Source organism: Calonectris borealis, chromosome 22, assembly GCF_964195595.1.
Source record: "Calonectris borealis chromosome 22, bCalBor7.hap1.2, whole genome shotgun sequence".
Taxonomy (NCBI): domain Eukaryota; kingdom Metazoa; phylum Chordata; class Aves; order Procellariiformes; family Procellariidae; genus Calonectris; species Calonectris borealis.
Window position 1 is genome coordinate 9,125,981 of NC_134333.1, and position 20,067 is coordinate 9,146,047.

The window sequence follows — 20,067 nt, forward strand, 5'->3', positions numbered from 1 at the left end:
TACACAAAGTTTTAATTTTATTTTTCTCTGGTTGGAGACTCATCTTGTAACATGCATGCATTTCAAAACAGTAACAGTGTCTCAAACTGCTCCTAGCAAACAGACAAGCACAGAGGACTTAAAATTCCTATTTAAAAAACAGCAGTGAAAAAACCTAGAATGCTTTTTTTTTAAGTTTTAGATTAAACGTAATTTATTCACATTTTTTCAGTTGCACTGATTAGCCCTGCCCACCCTTGTGACCTGTGTGTAATACGCTCACTTGACACCACTCGATCCAGCTGCATTTAGCATTGTGCAGCTAAACAAAGGGCAGCACAACATCTGAGTGGTAAAAACGGAAACCATTAAAAATGATGGATGACCAGCAGTTGGTTCCCCGAACTTTGCCATCGCTATTACACAAGAATTCATTTCAAAGAGCAAGGAAAATCAGTAGTGGCTAATACGGATACTGGAGAATGGCTCTGCAGAAGTAGGGGAAGTTGACAGGCAAACCTGAAACGGGGCATTAAGACACAGACGGGGAGAGGATAGCAGTTTTGTTTTTTGGAGCTATTGTAAGGACGATCTGTCAGATCGGTTACGCAGTGTTGCAAACCAAGTTCAGGACACACACGCTGACTTCTGAAAGGTTTGTACCACCTCGAGGTTAAACACTTTGACCTCTGTGCAGCTTGAAGGGAGGCATCTATAAAGACTGCATAGTAGTCACAGGACTGGGAGGCATCCGTCCGTCGAGGCTAAGACACAACCCCTACCAAACGGCCCGAAACTACAATACAACCTTGCTTTGTGCCTTTCTCGGGCTAAGAGGCAAGTCCCCACTGAAGGTAGCTGTGGCAGTGCTCTGCGGCGGAAAGCAGGAGTTTCCTCCCAGAAAAGGAAAGAAGACTCAAGTGTTCTAGAGTTCCCGCCGATTATGACAGTCCAATTCAAATCTAGGATTCTCAGATGTGGGAGTACAGCCTCATTTATGCAGGAAATCTGGAGTCACCTACTACCCCAGAAGTTCTCCCTGTGATGAATTTCACGATCGCGGCTTTTATAATTAAAACCAGGTCAATCAGAGGCGTGTATGAGACCAGAGGGAAGGATCCCACCGCTCCTTGCTGTGAGCGGTGAACTCCTGCTGACCTTCTTCTTACGTATAGCAAATACCAGGCCCTCTTCCTAGCGCTGACACCAAAGCTGACGCAAAGCGCGGGTGCTGCCTGGTACCTCCAGAACACGTGGGTCCTATTAAAGGGTGACCCAACATGTTCTCGAGTGTTTTTTATTGCACTATTGGGGCAGAACAGCACCCAAACTGTGACTCCACACTCTGCCTTCCCTCTCCCACTCTTATTTACGCTGTAGGAGCTATCTCAACGGGGAAGATGTAAGTTCTAGGTTCAAAGCAGTTTTTAGTTCTTAAATTTTGACAGATTAGGCCCGTGTTCAGAAAGAGAGACACCCTCGGTACGGACAGGAATACGGATCCTGCAACTCGCTTCTCACACAAACTCACCCTGCCATCAGGCACTGGAGACACTGCACGCTATTTTTTTTTTTCTTTTTGAAACTCCAGTTGATCACAGAATTGCACTGCAATTTCTTGAAAAATCCTGCACACTGACCAGGGTCCAAATGATCTGTCTACCTACTGCAACTCTTTCAGCCGAGGGTGGTTTTCAGTCAAACGCACTTCAGTGTAAAGTGTTCCGCAGGGTACATGCTACAGACAGAAATATCTACATTCAGCAAACTAGAACTAAATTCACACCAGAAACAGACAACAAACTAGCACAAGCAGCTGTAAAACCAGAATTGAAAGGGCTGGGTTCTCCTTTTAAATACTTGAGTTAAAAAAGTGACCTAAAACAAGATTAAAAAAAACCAAAACAAAACAACAAAAACAAAAGAAAAAGTCCCTTTTAAAAACAAATCAAATATTTGCAGCTTCACTTCTTATTCTAGTAATAAAAATACTGTCTAGAAACAAAAATTAGCATTTTTAACATAATGCTACCTCTCAAAATGTAAACAATATACAAAATGCTTATGTTAAACAAAGTTACATACCTGGGTAATACATCATTAAGTGAGAAAATTGCATTTAATTACTTTAATACACACAGTATGGCAACTTGACAGAAGTGGCAGAATTGGGGAAGTGCTAAAGTGAATAGAGTTTATGGGGCTTTTCATATCACTTGAGCCAGAGACAGCCAATTCAATTCTAGCAGGAGTTTCTTTGGAGTGGAATAAGAAAATACAGTTAACTGCTCTTAAGCCCTTAGGATCACGCCTTCTGTAAAGATTGTTGCAGGAACTAACCGCATTTTGATTTCATTCCTGTTTATGAAATTCAGTGAATGAGACTGTTGCTCCTAGCTATGCAAGCTTCATTCTTCTACTTTCTTTGGGTTGTTTGTTTTGTGGTGTCTCAGTGCAGGATGTCTGCAGTTCACTAATTTCCTTCTCTCTTCCTCCCCCCTTTTTCTCTTCTTTTTTTAATACACAATTTAAAGATAAACAGTTTAAATGGTACAAGCTAGTTTCCCAAAAGGAGAATGGCAAACTTACCAGGCCAAAGTTGCAGATTCAATGCAGATTTTTAAAACTGTCAAGAATAAAAAGTGATTGGTATTTAATTTCTAATTGATAGTAAACTTAAGTGCTTACTGTTTAAGAGAAAAGCAACCAATATAATGCCCACGAAACTAAGCTGATGATACGCTCCAAGTCCTCCCTTTTTTAAAGTATTCTCATAACTGCATTTGTTTTGTGGCTTTTCCAGCTACACACCTTAAGACATGAGACTCTTCGGTCTCCCAGACAATAGTGTGTTAGCCCCCACATCACACAGAATAGGGACTGGACTACTGTGGCAGAAGAAATTTGACCCATGTCAAAGGGAATGACCCATGAATGAATAAAAAGATTCATATCCCACTATGACCCCTAATATTACTTTTTGATTTCTTAAAGACTCTATTTACAGTGCACTCTTATGGGCTGAAACTTAAGCCCCCTTTTGTCCCCTTCAAAGTTGAGACCTGTGGGATTCACATCACGAATGTGGGTATGAACATAAAAAAACCCAAGCCCACATTCAGAATCCAGACCAGAGCTAGCATTAGTCTAGGGAAATTACCAGGATGTGATGAGCACCAGTTATCTCTCAAAAGGACCAAATTCCACACAGCAAACTGTAGCACGCGTTACAGCACAGGACAGACATTCGAAACAGCTTATTCCCAAAACAAAGGCATATGTGAAAACAGTTTCAAGGCAGATAAGCAACATGTTTCAACTGCAAGAGGTTTGTTCAAAACACTAAGTCCTGCTTAAAAAGAAAAAGAAAATTAAAAAAAGAACCAAAAGATCTGTAACTGTTGTGCAGCAGAGCTAACAAAACCCAAAGCAAGTCTGACAAGCTTGGCCGTGAAAAATATTACAAGCGTTCTGGAGACAAAACAGGACGTTATTCAGTCACGCAAATCAGTTCCAATTCCTTAGGGGGGGAAATAATCTGGCGCAAGTGTTCAAACATTTCCACTCCTTGACTGTTGCTCTAGAGGGGTATGGAGCAGAGAAGAGTAAAAACAATCACAGCTCAAGTCCTGCGTCCTCTTGAGCAGTGGAACTTGCTCCGCAATCACAGCTCCCAGCACTCCCCACCGGTAGCGAGTCCAATTCCTTCGTGTGCAAGTCACATTGCCATTTAAAAAATAAACCAACTAACCAAAGAACCTCTGTCAGGAAACAAATTCAAGTACCTGTTGCAGATCGGGCAAGTAAGGAAGACTGAACATTAGCTAGATTAACACTGGCAGAACTGCGATGTGAAGCTGTAATCTAAGAGACATGGCAATTCCTGACTGAGGTGCGACAGGGAAACGTTCCAGATAGTCAAATACTATCCCATATCTACAGGTACAAAACGCCTTTTTTTTTTTTTTCTTTTATGAAATCTTCATAGCTGGCCAATTTAAAGCACAATGGGTCCGAGCACATTATTATCTGAGGTTGTTCAATGCCTCTACTACTTCTCACACCTTTTTTTTTTAGGTTCTAGGAGTTACCTTTTTAAGCGATCATCTTTGGTAGATGTTCATTTCCCTCGTCTTTCTTGTAAATCAAGTGCAGTTACAAAAAAAGTTTTTGTTACTTAAATTAACCAAAAAATATAAAGTGTCCCAGTCTGAATTTACCTAAAGTTCAGCGACTCCTCCTTATCAGAGTAATATTTTCCGTCCTTGAAATGGTGAGCTATTTTCCTTCCAATTCCTACCAAGAGGGAAATAAAAGGGCTTGTATGTCTTTCTGGTAAAGACAGTCCAATAAAAAAAAAAGTAGTCGTTTGTGGAATCAGGCACTGCTTCACTCCCACTGAACGTGATCTAGAGCGACCCCTTTTATACAGTGCCACATATCATATCCCTATGGGATTCTCTTGATCAGAGAGGAGAAAATGTCATTAGAAAGAGCAGTGCTGAAACAATGCACTTTTCTTGTTTTAAAAAGCCCTCAAATCTACGTCTGGGCACTTCTGTAACATAAAAACCCACTTTTCCACCTGGGTCAAGTGGACTGTTGGAGGGTGCACCTAGAATTAGTTTTCTCTTAAATCACACAGTGCCACACACTCACTCTTGCGCACACACACACACACGCACACCCCACATGCTGCTACAGTGTCTGTTTTAGTGTCACAGGCTGCGTTCTCTGTTTGGAAGTAGCCCCTCTTCTCTTCATTTTTCTCGCTGAAGGCTGAAGACGACTATGTCAGGATATTGGAGATAAATTCATTGAAGCGTTTAGAGTACTGCTCTGGATTCACGGTGGAGATCTCTGCCCCAGCCTGCAAGGCAGAGAGGAGAGAGAAGTCACAACACCCTCCTCGAAGGGCAGACCCTGCAGCACTGCAAAGGGCGGAGGAGGGAGGACAGCAGTGAGCAATCACATCAGCACAGCCTGTCTCTGCCGGGAAAGACCCATAACAACTTGCAAGTTCTAGGAAAAAAAAACATCTAGAGAGATCCCAAAAAACCCTGATTTTAGCTCCAGCTGGATCTTCTGCGGACCACTGAGTCAAAGCATTGGATTTGTTCCCTCATGGTTTAGAGGAGATTTGGAAAGAGCACGAAAAACTCCATGTCCCGCCAATCTGGGCTTTTTTCAAGCCCTTTTGGGAAGTTCAGGATTGCTGCCAGGGAACAGGACTGGCCCCAGGAAGGGGGCAGGGTAGCATGTCTCCCTGCAGCCATCCCATTCCTGTTCTGTGAGGCTGTAGCTGCCACACCAGGAAAATCGAGCACCTCCCAAACTGGGACGTAAATGCAAGTCATCTCCAACCAACCAGAGGGAAAGCCTTTCCAAGACAGTCTGAGGAGACAGTAAGTGAGAGAAGAGCTGTTCTTGGGCACAGGATCACTGGAGAATTTCCATACTGGTAGAAAAATCAGTGTCAGGAGACATCGCACATAGGCACGCAGGCATGCAAGCAAAGCAGAAGCCCCAAAGCCCATTCTCCCTGCGGGTGGCAGGCTGCTTACCCCATGTTTCACTGTTTTGGCAGCATGTGCAGCTTTCTTCTTCGCATCATATGGCGTAAGAATGTCTATAATGGCCATGAAGTACACTTCCTTCTTGGGGGCACCTAGCAAGGCAAGAGAGTCGCTAGCACACCCTGAGCTGTGAGCAAAGCCCAGCTGCACCCCCTTCCTTAATAAATATATGGCAGATCTGTTTTGATGCAACTAGCAGAGAAAGCAAGGAAGCTGGAGGCTGTAGAAGGGCAGAGAAGAATGACTGGAAACAGCACACCAGAGGCCCACACGCTCTTTGAACACGCCACTACTCTCCAAGCATCACTTCTACCCATTCCAACTCACACCATCCACAAGGGACTGCACAGCAAAGGAGAGACACTTGGCAGGCTCTCTCTCTCCCTGTGGACAGTCCTCCCACTCCATTTCGCCCAGCCAGACCACAGCACACCTCTGCCCTCCAGACTTTCTTCAGGGCAACATTCCATGATACTCACTTTCGTGGCTTTTCATGGCGTAGACATCAACAGAAGGGTCAAACTCTCCAGGCCCAAAGAAGCGAGGGTAGTTGAGGAGATTGCCAGGGCTGTCAGGGGGTGTGCCATAGGAGGAAATGGGGTTGCCTCCGAGACCGTCGTTCTCACACTCCTCATCCTCTGCCCGATCCTCCACTTCCATCTCTTCCTGCTCTGCTCGGTCAACATCGTGGATCCCAACCAGCAAGCTGTAGTCCATAATCTTCAGCTGAGCTAAAAACTGGGAGAAGGAGATGAGTGAGAACAATAGCATCCACATGGGATCAGAAATCCTCAGTCCTACCCTGCCAGTATCTCCCTGAATAGAATGGGCTGTAGTGAGAGCTAAACCCTTACTAGACTCCAGAGAATCTACACATGAGCTCACATGTCCACTGCTATCAGCATAACCCTGACTGTAACTGCTTGACTGATCCAGGAATGACTTGCTTTTCAGTCACTGCTGCACCCCTTGAGCCAGAGGCCACAGTGAGGATCCCATTATGGGAGACAGAGTAAAAGCTGCCCCCCAGGAAACTCTACCTCCACATCCCGCTTCAGTTTTTCAAGGAAGTTCTTTTTACTCTCTTCTCCAACATGCAGCTTCTGACCCTCATTCAAGAAGTCGTTGTCCTTGAATGTTGGTAGATCCTTGGCCTGCAACGAAAAGCCTGTGTCAAATTCTCCCAACCCCTACTTCTTGGTGGAGGGCTGGTATGTTGATCCATTAGCAATATGTTGATTGCACAGAGACTCTGATCGAGCGTTGGGTTGCACCAGGATCTTTTGCCTGTTTATAAGGTGAAGTGGCTCATCCTGTCCATTAAGTATGAAAATGGCATCAGGCAGAGCACAGTACTCGTCAATGAATCCACGTGCTGAGCTGTACCTAGGGGGAAACTGAAGGGAGACACAGAGAGCAGCTCAACTTTAAAGACTGCCGGAAAGATGTGCTGCAGGCTGAAAGCTTGACAGCTGGGCTCCAGCCAGCGATGGTCCAACCGGCTCCCAGAATAGAAAAGAAATGCATTTTGTTGGCTTCAGATTGGGGGGAAGGGGTGAGGGCTTGAAAAAAAATGCTTCTCTCCCTAAAGACTTGAGGAAAAAATTAAAACCACTGCTTTATGAGGAATCTGCTTGCAGCAGGCCCTGAAGATTTCTCAGGGATATGAAGAACATACAACGCCTTTGTGCAACTGGGAATTAAATTATTTTGTTCTTAGAACGACATATGAGCGTGTGGTGGCTTTATATAGATCTACTATGAATGGTCTGAGACAAACTGCATAAGCAGAAAAACTAGAGAGTAAACAGCCAGCAAGCTGGGAATACTTGGGCACGATGAAGCTGTGCCTTGACGCTACAGCATTCAGTATAAATGGGAGTTCCTTGGCTCATGCCAGAGATCTAATTTTAGGGCAGGCTGGAGTAGACTTACTCTGCGGTCCCAAGCCTGAAAATCCCATGTGCATGTGCAAAACATGTAGTACCATGAGTTACTGCTGTGATTTCAACAGGACTTTTCATGGCAGCATCACAGCCAAAGTTTTGCAGGGGCAGGATTCTTAGTCATAAGTTCCCCTAAAGGCACCAGAAACCAAACTTACAAAAGTGCCGAGATATGCCAAGGATCTGAGAGGAGCTGGTCTGGTTTATAAAAGCATCTGTTGCAAAAGCTAACTGCTGACCTGACTCAGTTTGGTACACAGGGAGCGTTATGAAGAAATTCTTCCATAAAGACACAATTGCACTAATGTGGGTTTTGGTACTTGTGGGATTGTCTCCAAAGAAGTTCCCCCCACTCCTGGTAGTGTCAACATAACAGAGCAGGGCAAGGCAGCACCAGATCTGCACCATCTCTTCCTGAGCAGTTACTGGGCACAGCCTGAAAGGTGGGACAGAAACAAGTTATCACTCAGGGCCCATTTAATATCCCCTGCTCAATATGCCTTTGGAAAAGGGAAGTCAGTTGGATCCCATCTGCTTCCAACCACCAGGAGGAAGGAAAGGCTGGCCAGGAACAGTCCATACCTTCTCTTTATCGCTTGCTTCCCTGGATACTGTTGAGCCCTGATAAAAGAATAAAGAAAAGAGCATTGCTGTACCACGTGTCATATTCCTGAAAAATTCATTGATACTATTTAATTCCTCCATGCAGAAAAATAATGAAAGTATTTTTAAAACCAGTGCTCAACCCCTTTTTCATGCCTGAGATAGACTTACAGATCTCCCTGGTGTAGTGTAGGCCGCTTGGGATGGGGGAATGGAACAACATTTGAGCCTCAAGTGAAGCCCCATCCAGAGCCCCCAAAACCTAATCCCCTGAACAACAAGCAAAGCCCAGGACCTTGTCAAGTAGGTGTTACAAAGACCGACTCCCACCCTCTTGGAAAAGGAGCTCTCGGCTCCATGACCGCCCTCCTCACCTTCAGGTCGTATTTCCGGTGCACAGTCAGCCTGTGACTAAATACGTTCCTGGTAACCACCATGTAGGTTTCCACTCCGTCCACGGTGAGCCGGTACATGCCAAGGAACTGGGGCAGGAGGGTGTTCCCATGACACTCCACTATGAACTGGAGGAGAACGGGGAAGGGAAGGGCAGAGAAAGACGGTACTGTCACACAAAACCGCTCTCTGAAGAACACAAGCTCAGCAAGAAGCTGATAGCGAAGCCTCCAGTTCCAGCCATCTGACACCGATGTGAAAGGAAAGGAGGCTTGCAAACGGCTCCTAGAGTCTCAAAAAAAGCAAGTTAGGGCATTGTAAGAATCTTCCAGCCCTGAGCTGAGACAGAGCATCCCGTTGTGCGTGCATGTCCAGCCTGCTGTAACAGGCTAGGTGTGCATGTCTGTCACCCAGTCTCAGTGGGGCGAGTCTGTTGTTGGCACTGGCTAACTCCACTTCCTGGGGTTATGTGAGTGTATCTGAAAGTAAAGAGCAGATGGACTGGCAGATAACATGGACCAGGGTAGAACATTTCCAGCTGTCCCACTTTGCCCCCCCTTCCCTGCTGCACATAACTGTCTCCTCCCTGGTCCCTCTGGAAAGTCTAATTCAAAGGATTGAATTAGGAGCATGTTTACAGATCTCGGGTACCAGCAATCCATAATTCATTGATGTAAGGAACAGGGTGAGCTGTGAAGGGGCAGCTGTGCCATAATTGGCTCTCAGATGCTAAGGATCACTGTTTTATTCTGCAAAAGCTATATGCAAGCTCTGCCAGGTTGCACACTGTGAATCCAAGCTCTAGTTCCCCAGAAATCACAAGATGCTCCCCAAGGTGTTTGCGACCTCCCCTCCCAGGGTTCCAGACTCACCGTACCTGATGGTACTTCTTTAAGATGTTGTGCATCTCTGCTACATCCTCACTCGACACTGCCTTAATGACAAACCTCCTGTCGTAGGTGGTGAGGAACCGGGCCCCACATCGGCCCTGGCTGTCACTGTTCACTGGGGCGCTTCGTGTCACCGAGTTCTGAGGGAACCAGAACAAAAAAGTGGGAAGGAGAGGCAGGAGCTGCCACCTCCCTGGAAAAGAAAGAGAAGCAGTCTTGGAAAGCAGATGAGACATGGGTGACCAGGGCCAGCTCCACAACCTGGCTCTGGAACGACAGACATCCCAGAGACTTCGTGCTCTACCTTCGTAACTGTGACAGTGTCCTGGCCAAGCTTCAGAGCACACTTGCAAACACACTCCAGTCGCGACCGTTAAGAAGCAAGCATCTTTGAGCGTTCAGCACTACTGAGGTCAACCTAATTGTTTAGAAGTCTGGACATGGAGTTTAGAGCTTTCATCTGAGCCTTCTATTGGTTTACCTGTTTTACTCCAACACCTGGCATGCATTTTTGAAAATGTTTTTTACTAATGAGTTATTAAGGAGGCAGTATACACAGACAAAGGCTTCTTAGCGTTTCCTCCTGGAGTCTAAGAACTGTCAGGATATTTCTAACATTTAAGGAAAAACAGAACAAAATGAATGAAACGGCCTGCCTTCTTTTTCCACCGAAAGGCAGTTTAAACTGGCAGAAGTCTCATTGTTTGGGAATTCTTTACAGGTCACCCTGAAACCAAAAGTCACTCTCAGCCTCTGCTATTCTTACTATTGGACGAAAAAGATCGTAAGTATAAATAGCTTGGTTGTTCTTTCAACAATCAGCAGCATCTGTCTTTACATCCCTGTCTCCGCCCTTAGCAACGAAACATTGCAGCTTCTTCTCATACTTGCAGCACAATCGGAAAATCCCAAGCAAATTGCAGAGCAAGTATCTACCACGTCCCTCGAGCCACAACATGAGCTCTTTGTTCTGATCCTTCTCCCCAGGTAGGGGGACTTGCTGTGAGCCTCATCCCACTGTTAGAACCATCGCTCTTCACACCTTCCAGACTAACCCAAGCAGGTCACCAGTTTCCTCCATCACTTCTCAGCAACTGCCTTCCAACTCCACCACCCCAGTCACCACCGTCTGTTCAGAAGCCATTTTGTCGACCAACAGTATAGGCTCTCACTAGCGTTTCCTTGCCACTGACGCAAGCATATGGGGAGAGCTGGGCTCTGAAACACAGTGGTACTGACACCTGGGTAGTGGTCTTGAGCTCAAGGTAGACGCGGCTTTCAGGATCTCAGGGCTGGACAATGTGTTTCATGACGTATTTTTTTAGCTGCTAGTTACACTGTTCTCTCCTTCCCTCAGCTCTCTGAAGAGCAGACAGCAGAGGGAGCCTGCTCTTCTGCAGACGCAGACACGCAGGCAAGCAGAGCCTGCTGCGAAAGAGGGATTTACCATGTCACGCTGCAAGTGAGCCGAGAGGTTTCCTTTCAGAATGAAGCATTTAAAGCTTTTAAAACTTTAATGAAGCAGGGGAAAAACTCTACTCCTGCCAATGGCTTTAGAAACCATCAGGAAAATAAAGGAAAAAAAAAAAAACCACCCTTGGTTCTTGCTGACATTTGCAAATGAGTCTGTGCTACACTATTTAATCACCCCTCACCTCAAAACCACAGAGCTTTTCTTCTAGAGGAGATGGGAAGCAGAAATTGTGACCACATAGGGACATTACCAAATTCATAGCCCTTAGGTTCGCTTCATTCCCTTCCCGTCACTCCACCTCTTCCACAGCTCAGGTGTTATATTTATCATCCTGGCTCAATTCCCATTCAAGACATGACGTTTTACCCACCTGAATTTAGCTCAATGAATGTTTTCTGCTTTCTGTTCTAACCGGACGCTTTTAAAGAGCCAAACTGCTCTACCCCAGAGATGGCAGAAGTAATCCTTCAGAGCAACAGGTAAAGCATAAATGATAAACCAGTTATTGAGAACCAAAAAAATTGTGGGTGCTTCTATGTAAGTCCCTTCACATGGTTCTGATCATTTCTTGTAAGAAACTGAGAAAAAAAAATTCTAAAATATACTATAGCGGATGGACTGGGAGAAAAAATAATTAGGAGCTAATGACTTCACTGCATGCAAGTATGTTGAAGGGTATGGAGGAAGCCAGTGCACAAAGTAATTCCCTGGTACGGCCAGCCCCAGGGGCAGGGTGTTGCTGGCCAAGTCATCTCCTCAAGAGCCACACACAGCCTGGCATGAACTACTGTCAACAGACCAGGAGGCAACGGTGCTGCTTCTCCTGGCAAAACGCCATCGCTGCCAAGAGAACAGGCCTGACGGTAGGAGGGAAAAAATAAAATTAATCATCTAACAGGCATGTGCTCAAGAAAAGCATGGACTGAGCAGCCGTGTCCTGAAAATAAGAGAGATCTTCCATCACAAGCAGAAGAGATCTGTGTGCATAACGCATGGCTCGCAGGTCACCACAAGGCACTGAGCACGCACGGGCACAAAGAACGGCACCTGCCTCCTAAGGCTGGGCTCAGCAGACGGGCAGCCACCCAGGCCAGAGCTGCGACAGGCAGCCACGAGGCGCATTTACTATTCCTCCTGGGTAGGGCTGGCCCCTTGCAGAAGAAAAGCAAAGACGACTGTCAGTTATGCTCGAAAAACGTGTCTCACTTTGAGCAAACACCCTCAGAGTGCCCAGCATGCCTGAGAACAGGCAGCAGAGTAGGATGGGCCCTGGCAGCCAGGAGAGAGGAACTGAGACACAGTTACACAAAGAAGCAAAAAGCCCCAAACACTGATCCCGGTATCCTCAGAGGTCACCCCTTCTCACAGAGGGACCAGCATGCTCCCCCCTGGTCTGGGAACACGGGGCAGAGGATGGGATGCGGGGGCTACACATCTGCTCCTTGCCCCATACCACGAGACCAGAAACTGGATCAACTAGATCCAGTGTCTCACCAGTGCAACGAGCCATGCAGCTGGGGTAAGAAAACAGATCTCTTCATTATATTAACCTCGGAACAGGGGGAGATCAGGCAATAACCCAGACATAATCACGGAGAATTTTCACACACTTGGGGAGGGCGTATACACAGATGTATGTGGACACGGGCACACACACAGAGTACCAGAAGGAAGCAGTTCGGTGGGATTAGCAGGAACAGCTCTGCTCCCATCTCCTCTCCCCACAACACAGGCAGCAGGGAGCATGGCTGGGCTTGTACGTGAAGCAAAGAAGGGAGAGAGCAAGAAGGTTGCACCACTCGCCCACCGCTCCAGCGCTAACACGCTGCTCTGGGCTGGCGGATTCCAGTGAATATTTTAGTTGAAGCCCTCAACCAGTCAGTGCCGGCGCATTGCCAGCCTTTATCAGCTGCAGTAGAGTGCCAAAGATACCGGGTTTAATTACCTAACACTCGGCCTGCTAAAGGCCACGCAGCTATCAAAGCCACCCTCTTTTTCTGCACTGGCTCTTCCCTCATTTAAGAGGTCTCTAAGCAGCCTGCCACTACACATCTCCTGCGTGCGTAAGACTAAGAGCTGTGTGTGGAAGGGTGGCCCTGCTGCAGCAGCAAGAGTTGCGACATCTCTCTCTCACTGGATTTAAGCCCAGCGGTATTAATACAAGAAAATGTCTCTCCCCTCCAAGGCAAGTCTGAGCCTCTGGCCTTAGGGGACACGTCCCAAAGCGGCAGCCACCTTGATAAACCCAATTCAACAGCACCAACGCTTGCCACATGCACTTGGTTAAAGCAGCACCCGAATGTGTAAAAACACGACAGACTCATTTTCCTTGCAGATGTTCTGCAATAGATCGTTGTTATCCTCAAGCTCCTGCCTGTCTGCAACCATCTGCTGCCTCTTATTTTATGCCTAGACTGTAAGTGCTCTGGAGCAGGGACCATCTTTTCATTCTGCAATTGCCCAGTGCCTGGCACAGCAAAATCTACTCCATTGCTGTGGACCCTTAGGGTTATGGTAAAACCATCCAAACCATGATGATAAGCCCATAAAAACTGACCACACAAGAATGTTGATACTGTAGTTTCTCTGCCAGCTTGGTTATTCTGTCCTAGGGAAAGGTGTTAGGAGGGCAGGGAGAGAAGAGACGGTACCTGGTAGTCTTGATCGTCAATCCCAAATCTTTCTCGGAGGTTTCGGAACACCAGTGGACAATACTCCTTAAATTTAAAGCGACTTGGCAAGTTTTCCCTAGGGCAAAGCAGAAAAGATATTCTTGTGCAATGATCAGCTTGTGAAATCAAACTCAATTCTTCTCCCACTTCACTGCTAACCCCCCAGGATATCCAAGCCCCCTCCTACCTACAAGGGCCCTATTCCGCAAGTATTTACCTTCATTAGGGTAGCTTGTTTCTTTGGATGCCTACAAAAGTCATCTGTTCACAGAAACGTTTGCAGGATCCAGCTTTTGACTAACAAGCTCTTTGGATGAGGATATCTGTCTTATAGAACAATCTCCCCTGTCACAAGCACAGATTTGACAGAATAATTTCTCTTTCCTCCTCCTTTGTTGCTTTGTTCCGTTCAGTAACACAGCTGCCCCCTGCAACACACTGTTACTGTTCAAGATGAAAAGCTGGAGGAGAGGGGGGGGGCTCTGATTTCAGATCAGATCAGATCACTCGTGCGTCAAAAGAAAGGTCAACACAAGACAAGCCATCTCACGCAGAACACAAAGGAGAGGGGGTGAATCAGCTCCAGTCTGGCATGTTCCAGACCAGTCCTAACCATTACAGAGCGAGCTTTGCTGCCAGGCCTCGCCAGCCAGGAACGGGGCCTCCCCAGAGCACAGTACAGTGGACAACAGACAACGTTCCCCGTCGCTGAGGGATGCTGCATCTACTCCCTACCAGAGCTCTTATTCTGCCCAGTGGGAAGAAGCAGAGAGGATGGTCCTGCTTGGACACAGTGGGAGATTTTGTCAGCTCATTCTCAATGAGAATCCTTTGCACCGATACGTGGGAAACTAAAATCTATGTAGGAGAAGAGGGAAAAGCAGATACTGCAAATTGTAGGTGCCAGAGAAGACAAACTTTTGAATCACACTCCCACTCTCAAAAGCTGATCCCTGTGAAACTTAGTGAAAATGAAGCATTAATCAGGGAGCACTGCAGACCTGCACACACCCAGAGCCAGGGTGGAGAACACAGTTCTGAGCACCAGTCACAACCATGGCTTTAAAAGGGCTTCCAAAAATTGATCTTTTGGGAAAAGGAGAAGGGGGTAACTCTATACAAACCCCATGGGCCAGGGGTATAATGCAGCTTCACGGTTGTCTCCTGTGAACACTCTCAAAGAGACAGGGAACCTAGCAGGTCACGGAGAGCGAAATCCTGCCCTCTCCTTCATGGTCTTGGGATTTGGGTTCTGCTGGTCAGGACAGGACACCCAGACAGGGCACAGAGGAGTCAGGAGACAGTCCTGCACCAGTTTTGTGCATAACCAAGATGTGCAGAAAACTCCAGCCCTAGGACTTTGGACAAGTTACACTTTGTGAACTCTAAAATATTAATTGTCTTCTACCCAGTCCAGTGAATATCTACGTGTAACTAGCTTTGTTTTTAAGTAGTGCCACTTCTGAGCCCTTACCAGACTTCTCATCACTCAAAGGATATAAACCAAACCACAAGACAGCATCTCAGTGACAGACTGACCCCCCGCCACGTCCTGCTGAGTGGTCTGGGCAGGGCACAGGCTCGGGGCATGTGTCCAGCCACGCCAGATCCTCTTGGCATTACAACAGGGAACAGACCAAAAGGCCTTCAACATGCCACTTTCCCCCACAGCAAAGAGCTCTAATTACAGAGACAAACAAGTTGGGAAGCGCCTACTTACTTGTTGAATAGATGATTGTCCACCTTAATCTTACTGTAGGCTTTAAAGTCATCAGGCATTAACATGACAGGGACGGGAACGTTGCTGAGTTCGTTGATCTAAAAGAGAAAGGAAACAGAGACTCAAAACTCAAGTTCCACTGCCCTGCAGTTACTGTCAATGGACTTATGGGGATGCCAAATACCCCAGAAGCTGTTGAAGCAATATAACCCATTAGACTTTCAGAGCAACTTGCTGTGCTGAAGCAACCAGGAGAACACTGTGGTTACAAGCCACAGAAGCACCTTATTCAATCATGTGGTGAGTACTCCCCCAGCCAGCCTCGGCTCTTTCATCTGTTCACCTTCCACTGATCATCCAAGATACAGCTTAGAATTGAGACACACCTACAGACCAAGAAATAGCAGATATTATGTTTTAAATAAATCACCTTTGCCTTTATTTAGGAAATGTTGCATCAGCCAATTTCTTAACTAGTTCTCACTGTTACAAATAAGGGATGACCAAAGTCTTCAACGTGGCCAGCCAGAACAGACTCTGGGTAGCTTTGGTGCAGCACAGCACAGCTCCCCTGTGGATGCTGTTTCTATGCTTGCTGTCTCTTGTTGCTCTTATCCCACCTTCTCTAAAGGGATGAGTCACTCCACTAGATTGTTTTTGCTCCTTAGTCATGTGTGGCAGCCACAGGAATACAGGGAAGCAGAAGAATGAAGGTTCAGCTACTATTGTACAGACAGGCTCATGCTACAGCACTCAGCAGCGAAAGCATCAATAGTAAAAAAAAAAAAAAAAAAAAAAAATCCACGTCTGGACTATATCTGGCTGCCCTGCTCCAGACAAGCCCATGCACTGACAAGGATGTGCCAGCATTCAAGAGCAGGTCAAGAGGCAGCACGTTTCTGAGCTGCCTTTTCTGAGGACGGTCCCAGCGTCAGTTCATTCACATGGACTTCACAGGAATCGCACGAGTCTCGTCTAATTGAGCTGCTATTAACATGCTGGATTTAGGAAGCAGTTTCATTACAACTCCATACCCATAATTACTGTGCCAAGCAGGTGATGCTGGAGAGAAGCAGACAACACTGGCAACAGCGGGGTTTGGCTAGGAGTCAGGCCTGGGGTCTGTTCCCAACACCAAAACCTTAGGCAGGTCAAGCGACTTCCAGCACGCTTGGAACGCACGCAGCATTTCCCTGCTGACTCGGAACAGTTCAAGCCGTCAGCCTAAGGAAATGGACTCCAGTTCTGGGATTCCCCGCTCCTTGCGTGCAACAGGACACACAACACTGTCCAAATAGCTGCTGCCACATCTCCTCCAAGGAGGCAGAGATGAAAGGAGGCGTGAGGGAGCTGTTCTGCAGCGGGATCTGTGGCACAGTTCAACTCTGCAAGGACCAAGGAGGTCCCAGCTCTGAAGATGTGCAGTGAGCTGTCTAATTATATGAGCAAGCCTTTGATGAGGTACGTATTTTTCACATCCTTTCTCCATCATTACCAATGAAAAAACAGACCAGATTTAACAAACGACAGACTGGAAAGAAAGACACATACACACTGCAAAGAGAAAAGATGGCTATTTTCAGAGAGCAGTCATCCCACACAACAGATAAGCGGAAAATAAACTGGCTCCGTCAAGAGCAGAGATGGTGCTCTTTAAAGTCCTGCCCAGTATTTACTTTATAGCAGCACTGAGGAGCATTAAGCACTCCCATAAAGTGCTTTGGGATGTATGGAGAATGCTGCACAGATGAATGAATAAATAATGTCATACATCTCCCATAATTTGTAATCACAATGGAGCAGGGAGGCCAATACCCCCCAGCTTAAGCTAAAGGCTCAATCCTGCACGGAACTGCCCCTCGAGCCACAGCTAGAAGAGAGGAAAGGCAAGAGGACTGCAGGTAAGGAAGGGATCTCCCAGATCCTCCCAGCTACTGCAGGGAGCCGTATCAGAGAGCCCCATGCAGTGATTTCCCCTCAGGGTGAAGGGGGGGGAAGAGAAAACAGCTAATTCTGTATCAAGAAAGAGGCGCTGCCTCCAGCCACTAATTATTGCTGTCTAACAGGAGGGGAAGCCCGACAGCACAGCTCCTTAGACACGCCTGTTCTCAGCCCTCTTCTCAGCGGTGGGTAAGGCACAAACAAGCTATTATCAGCTTGTTCCAGAGCGGAGGAAGGGTGCTGACGGCTGAGAGGGAACAGCGATTTGGAGATTGTCTCCTCCCTGCCAGAAATTCAGACACAAATGTTAGCAAAGTGAGATGTCAAGACGTCTCTGGATGTCCTCATTTCTGCCAAAGCAGAAACCTCAAAGCAAATGTTGTACCTGTTGCAAGTCTCTTGACTGGCAGAAATGGTGCGCCAGGATACCTCACCTCATTTAAAAGATGCCCCCGCTCTTCCCAAGATATAACAGCCTGACAACAGCCAAAAAAATCCCCCCCGCGGAAGCCTTTCCCCACTTCCAGCTGCGTATGGCAGAGCTTTCTGGATGCTTCGGGATTCCGGCTCTGGAGGAGATGGGGAGAAGGAAGGGATTTGTGCTGGGGACTAGAATCGCTGCCAAAGAGCTGAAGTGGCCATTTCTAGTCCCAGCACTGACAGCCTGCCCTCCACCGCACAAGGCAGCTCTTGGTCAGATGGCTAGTGTTCCTGACACCAGTCTGAAAGCAAACGGGGGTTTGGTTAGGTTTTTTTGTTTGGTTGGTTTTGGTTTTTTGTTGTTGTTGTTTTGATTGTTTGTTTTTTAAGCAAGAGGGATGTGCACTGTCTGCTCCCACAGTAACTCCCACGCTTGGCACTTTCCTCAGGATCCCAAAGGGAGAGGAATTAAAAACCCCCACACTGCCTCGGAAAAGGGATATTCCAAACTGTCCCTTCTTGTAGTTCAATCCTCGCCATCCAGTGCCCCTTCCTAAGGCTTATCGGGCCAGGTCCTGCAGCCTGATGCCAAGTGAAACACTAGGAGACCTTGCCCAAACGAAAGCAGCGGACAGCACCGCTCTATAGGGATCTTCTCCTGTGCTTATCATGGTGGAATCTGAGCAGCCTCCGAGAGCAACGTGACTAACGCCTGGCACATGTTTGCTCTCTTGCCTTCTCCCCAGGGAGAGGCGTGTAGCAGGAGATTATATATAGCAGAGTGTGTGTGTCTGTGTATTTATGCTACAGAAGGCAAGGTCACAGCAAGGTGCATAGCAACGAGGTGCCCAGCAACCCCTGGCTCCTGGGGAGCCCGTTCCCACGGGTCTGACCCGCCTGTCTCCCACAAAGAGATGTCACCCAACTGTAGAAAGTTTGCCTGTACCTGGAGCTTTGGAGATCTCTGGGGCTGGTGCTGGCTACAAAATGGGTAGCGAGATCTTGGGCTTGGTTCTTTGTTCTGGAAGAGGCAGCTGCAGAGAGCAGAGGTGCAGCAGCAGACAGCACCGCAGTCACACACCTCGGTCCCTCACCGCAGGGGTCACGGGCTATTTTGAGAAGCACAGCAACCGCGAAGAGCAGGTCCGTGCTGTACAGCAGTCTGTGCCTGGGGTATTTCCACATCTCCACTACAAGGGCTTTAGAGGTCCCCAAAGTGGAAAAAGTTAAGAACGGCTAATTTAGAGCACAAGCTCTTCAGATGGGATCTATCTCCAGACCCAGCATGATGCTGGTTTTCTGTAAGTCACCCAGCTTTTTAGACCTAATCTGCCTTTGAATCCTCTTGAAAATAAGCCCACATTTTTGTACAGTCCTCTTATGCCAGGAGTTTTCTATTCCCCCGCTGGGTAGAAAACACGGACAACCTGACAGGGACCAGTCCGGGCGAGCACCGTTAAGAACTGCATTTTGCCACTGCCACCTGCATTTTGCAGAAAAGCATAAGACACTGGTCCTGCCCCTCCCCGGGCCAGAGACAGCGTCAATGGCACATGCCTGTCAGCCTCACAAAAGACTCAGACACGCACCAGGCTCGGAGGATCTCAGTGGAGCTCAGAGGATTTAAAACCAAGACACATTTTAGACAAATCAATTGACATCTTCACTAGGCAACAGCAGGGGCACTAAGAAAGAGATGCTTCACATTTCTCCATATTGGTTTCACCATATTCTGAGAACAAAGGAGCAACGTCCTAAGCAAGGCAAGCAGCCCGGTGTGTCCGGAGGTCACCCCCGCAAGGAGAGAGGTAGGCAGCAGGTTGCCCGGTGTGTCAAAACAGCCACGATCCCAGACAGAGCCCTGGAGGGAAAGGCAGCCTGATGCCACTGAAGGACAGGAGCTTGGGGCAATAGCAGTAGGTGACGGAGAGAAGACCCTCACCTCTCCAAAGCCGCAACTGCCATCCTCCTCCTCTATTTGCCCAGCAGCCAGAGCAACAGCAAGCTCAGCTCCGCCGTTTCTCCAGCTTCCCAGCCAGCAGCTCTCCCCTTCCCCCCGCAGGAGTGGCCAGGTCCTTCATCCTCAGTCAGCAGAATTCGTTTTTGCCTACGCCGCTGAGAAGCCTACAGCCACCCCTGGCCTTATAGGGCTGGAAAAACACCACCTCCCCTCTGCCTGTTCAGCCTGTATTTCCTGGTCACTTGAATTCTTGAGCAACACCAGTCAGTACGATTCTGGGTTTATCTGTTGTTGATAATTTGTCTTCCCCACCAAAGCCAACTCCTTTTTCAATAAAAGACACATCAATATTCTGTGTCATTCAGGGACAGCTGTTAGAACGAACGGGCCAGGCATAATTTTGTTTCAAAACCTGACTGTAGCCTCAAAGTGGCAATTACCATTAGTAAATTGATGGGAAAATGCAATTTGTTTACTAACAAGATCCAGATGA

At 47.3% G+C, this 20,067-nt stretch overlaps 1 protein-coding gene across 16 annotated transcripts in view; it reads right to left on the bottom strand.

The window, feature by feature from the left end:
* The window catches only part of PIP4K2B (phosphatidylinositol-5-phosphate 4-kinase type 2 beta), a 26,603-nt gene continuing 6,536 nt past the window's right edge, over positions 1 to 20,067 (bottom strand). For 3 of the 16 annotated variants that reach the window (XM_075171541.1, XM_075171539.1, XM_075171535.1), the window contains exons 2-10: positions 15,254 to 15,351; positions 13,513 to 13,609; positions 9,375 to 9,527; positions 8,479 to 8,625; positions 8,084 to 8,122; positions 6,596 to 6,709; positions 6,035 to 6,293; positions 5,544 to 5,647; positions 1 to 4,849 (exon numbers count right to left, since the gene is read on the bottom strand). In XM_075171541.1, coding sequence (XP_075027642.1) covers positions 4,769 to 4,849; positions 5,544 to 5,647; positions 6,035 to 6,293; positions 6,596 to 6,709; positions 8,084 to 8,122; positions 8,479 to 8,625; positions 9,375 to 9,527; positions 13,513 to 13,609; positions 15,254 to 15,318 — 1,059 coding nt within the window. In that variant the 5' untranslated portion in view covers positions 15,319 to 15,351 and the 3' untranslated portion in view covers positions 1 to 4,768. Of the gene's footprint in view, positions 4,850 to 5,543; positions 5,648 to 6,034; positions 6,294 to 6,595; positions 6,710 to 8,083; positions 8,123 to 8,478; positions 8,626 to 9,374; positions 9,528 to 13,512; positions 13,610 to 15,253; positions 15,352 to 18,560; positions 19,200 to 20,067 lie in introns of those variants that run through there. The other 13 variants (XR_012676914.1, XR_012676913.1, XR_012676912.1 and 10 more) reach the window with 13 other exon arrangements.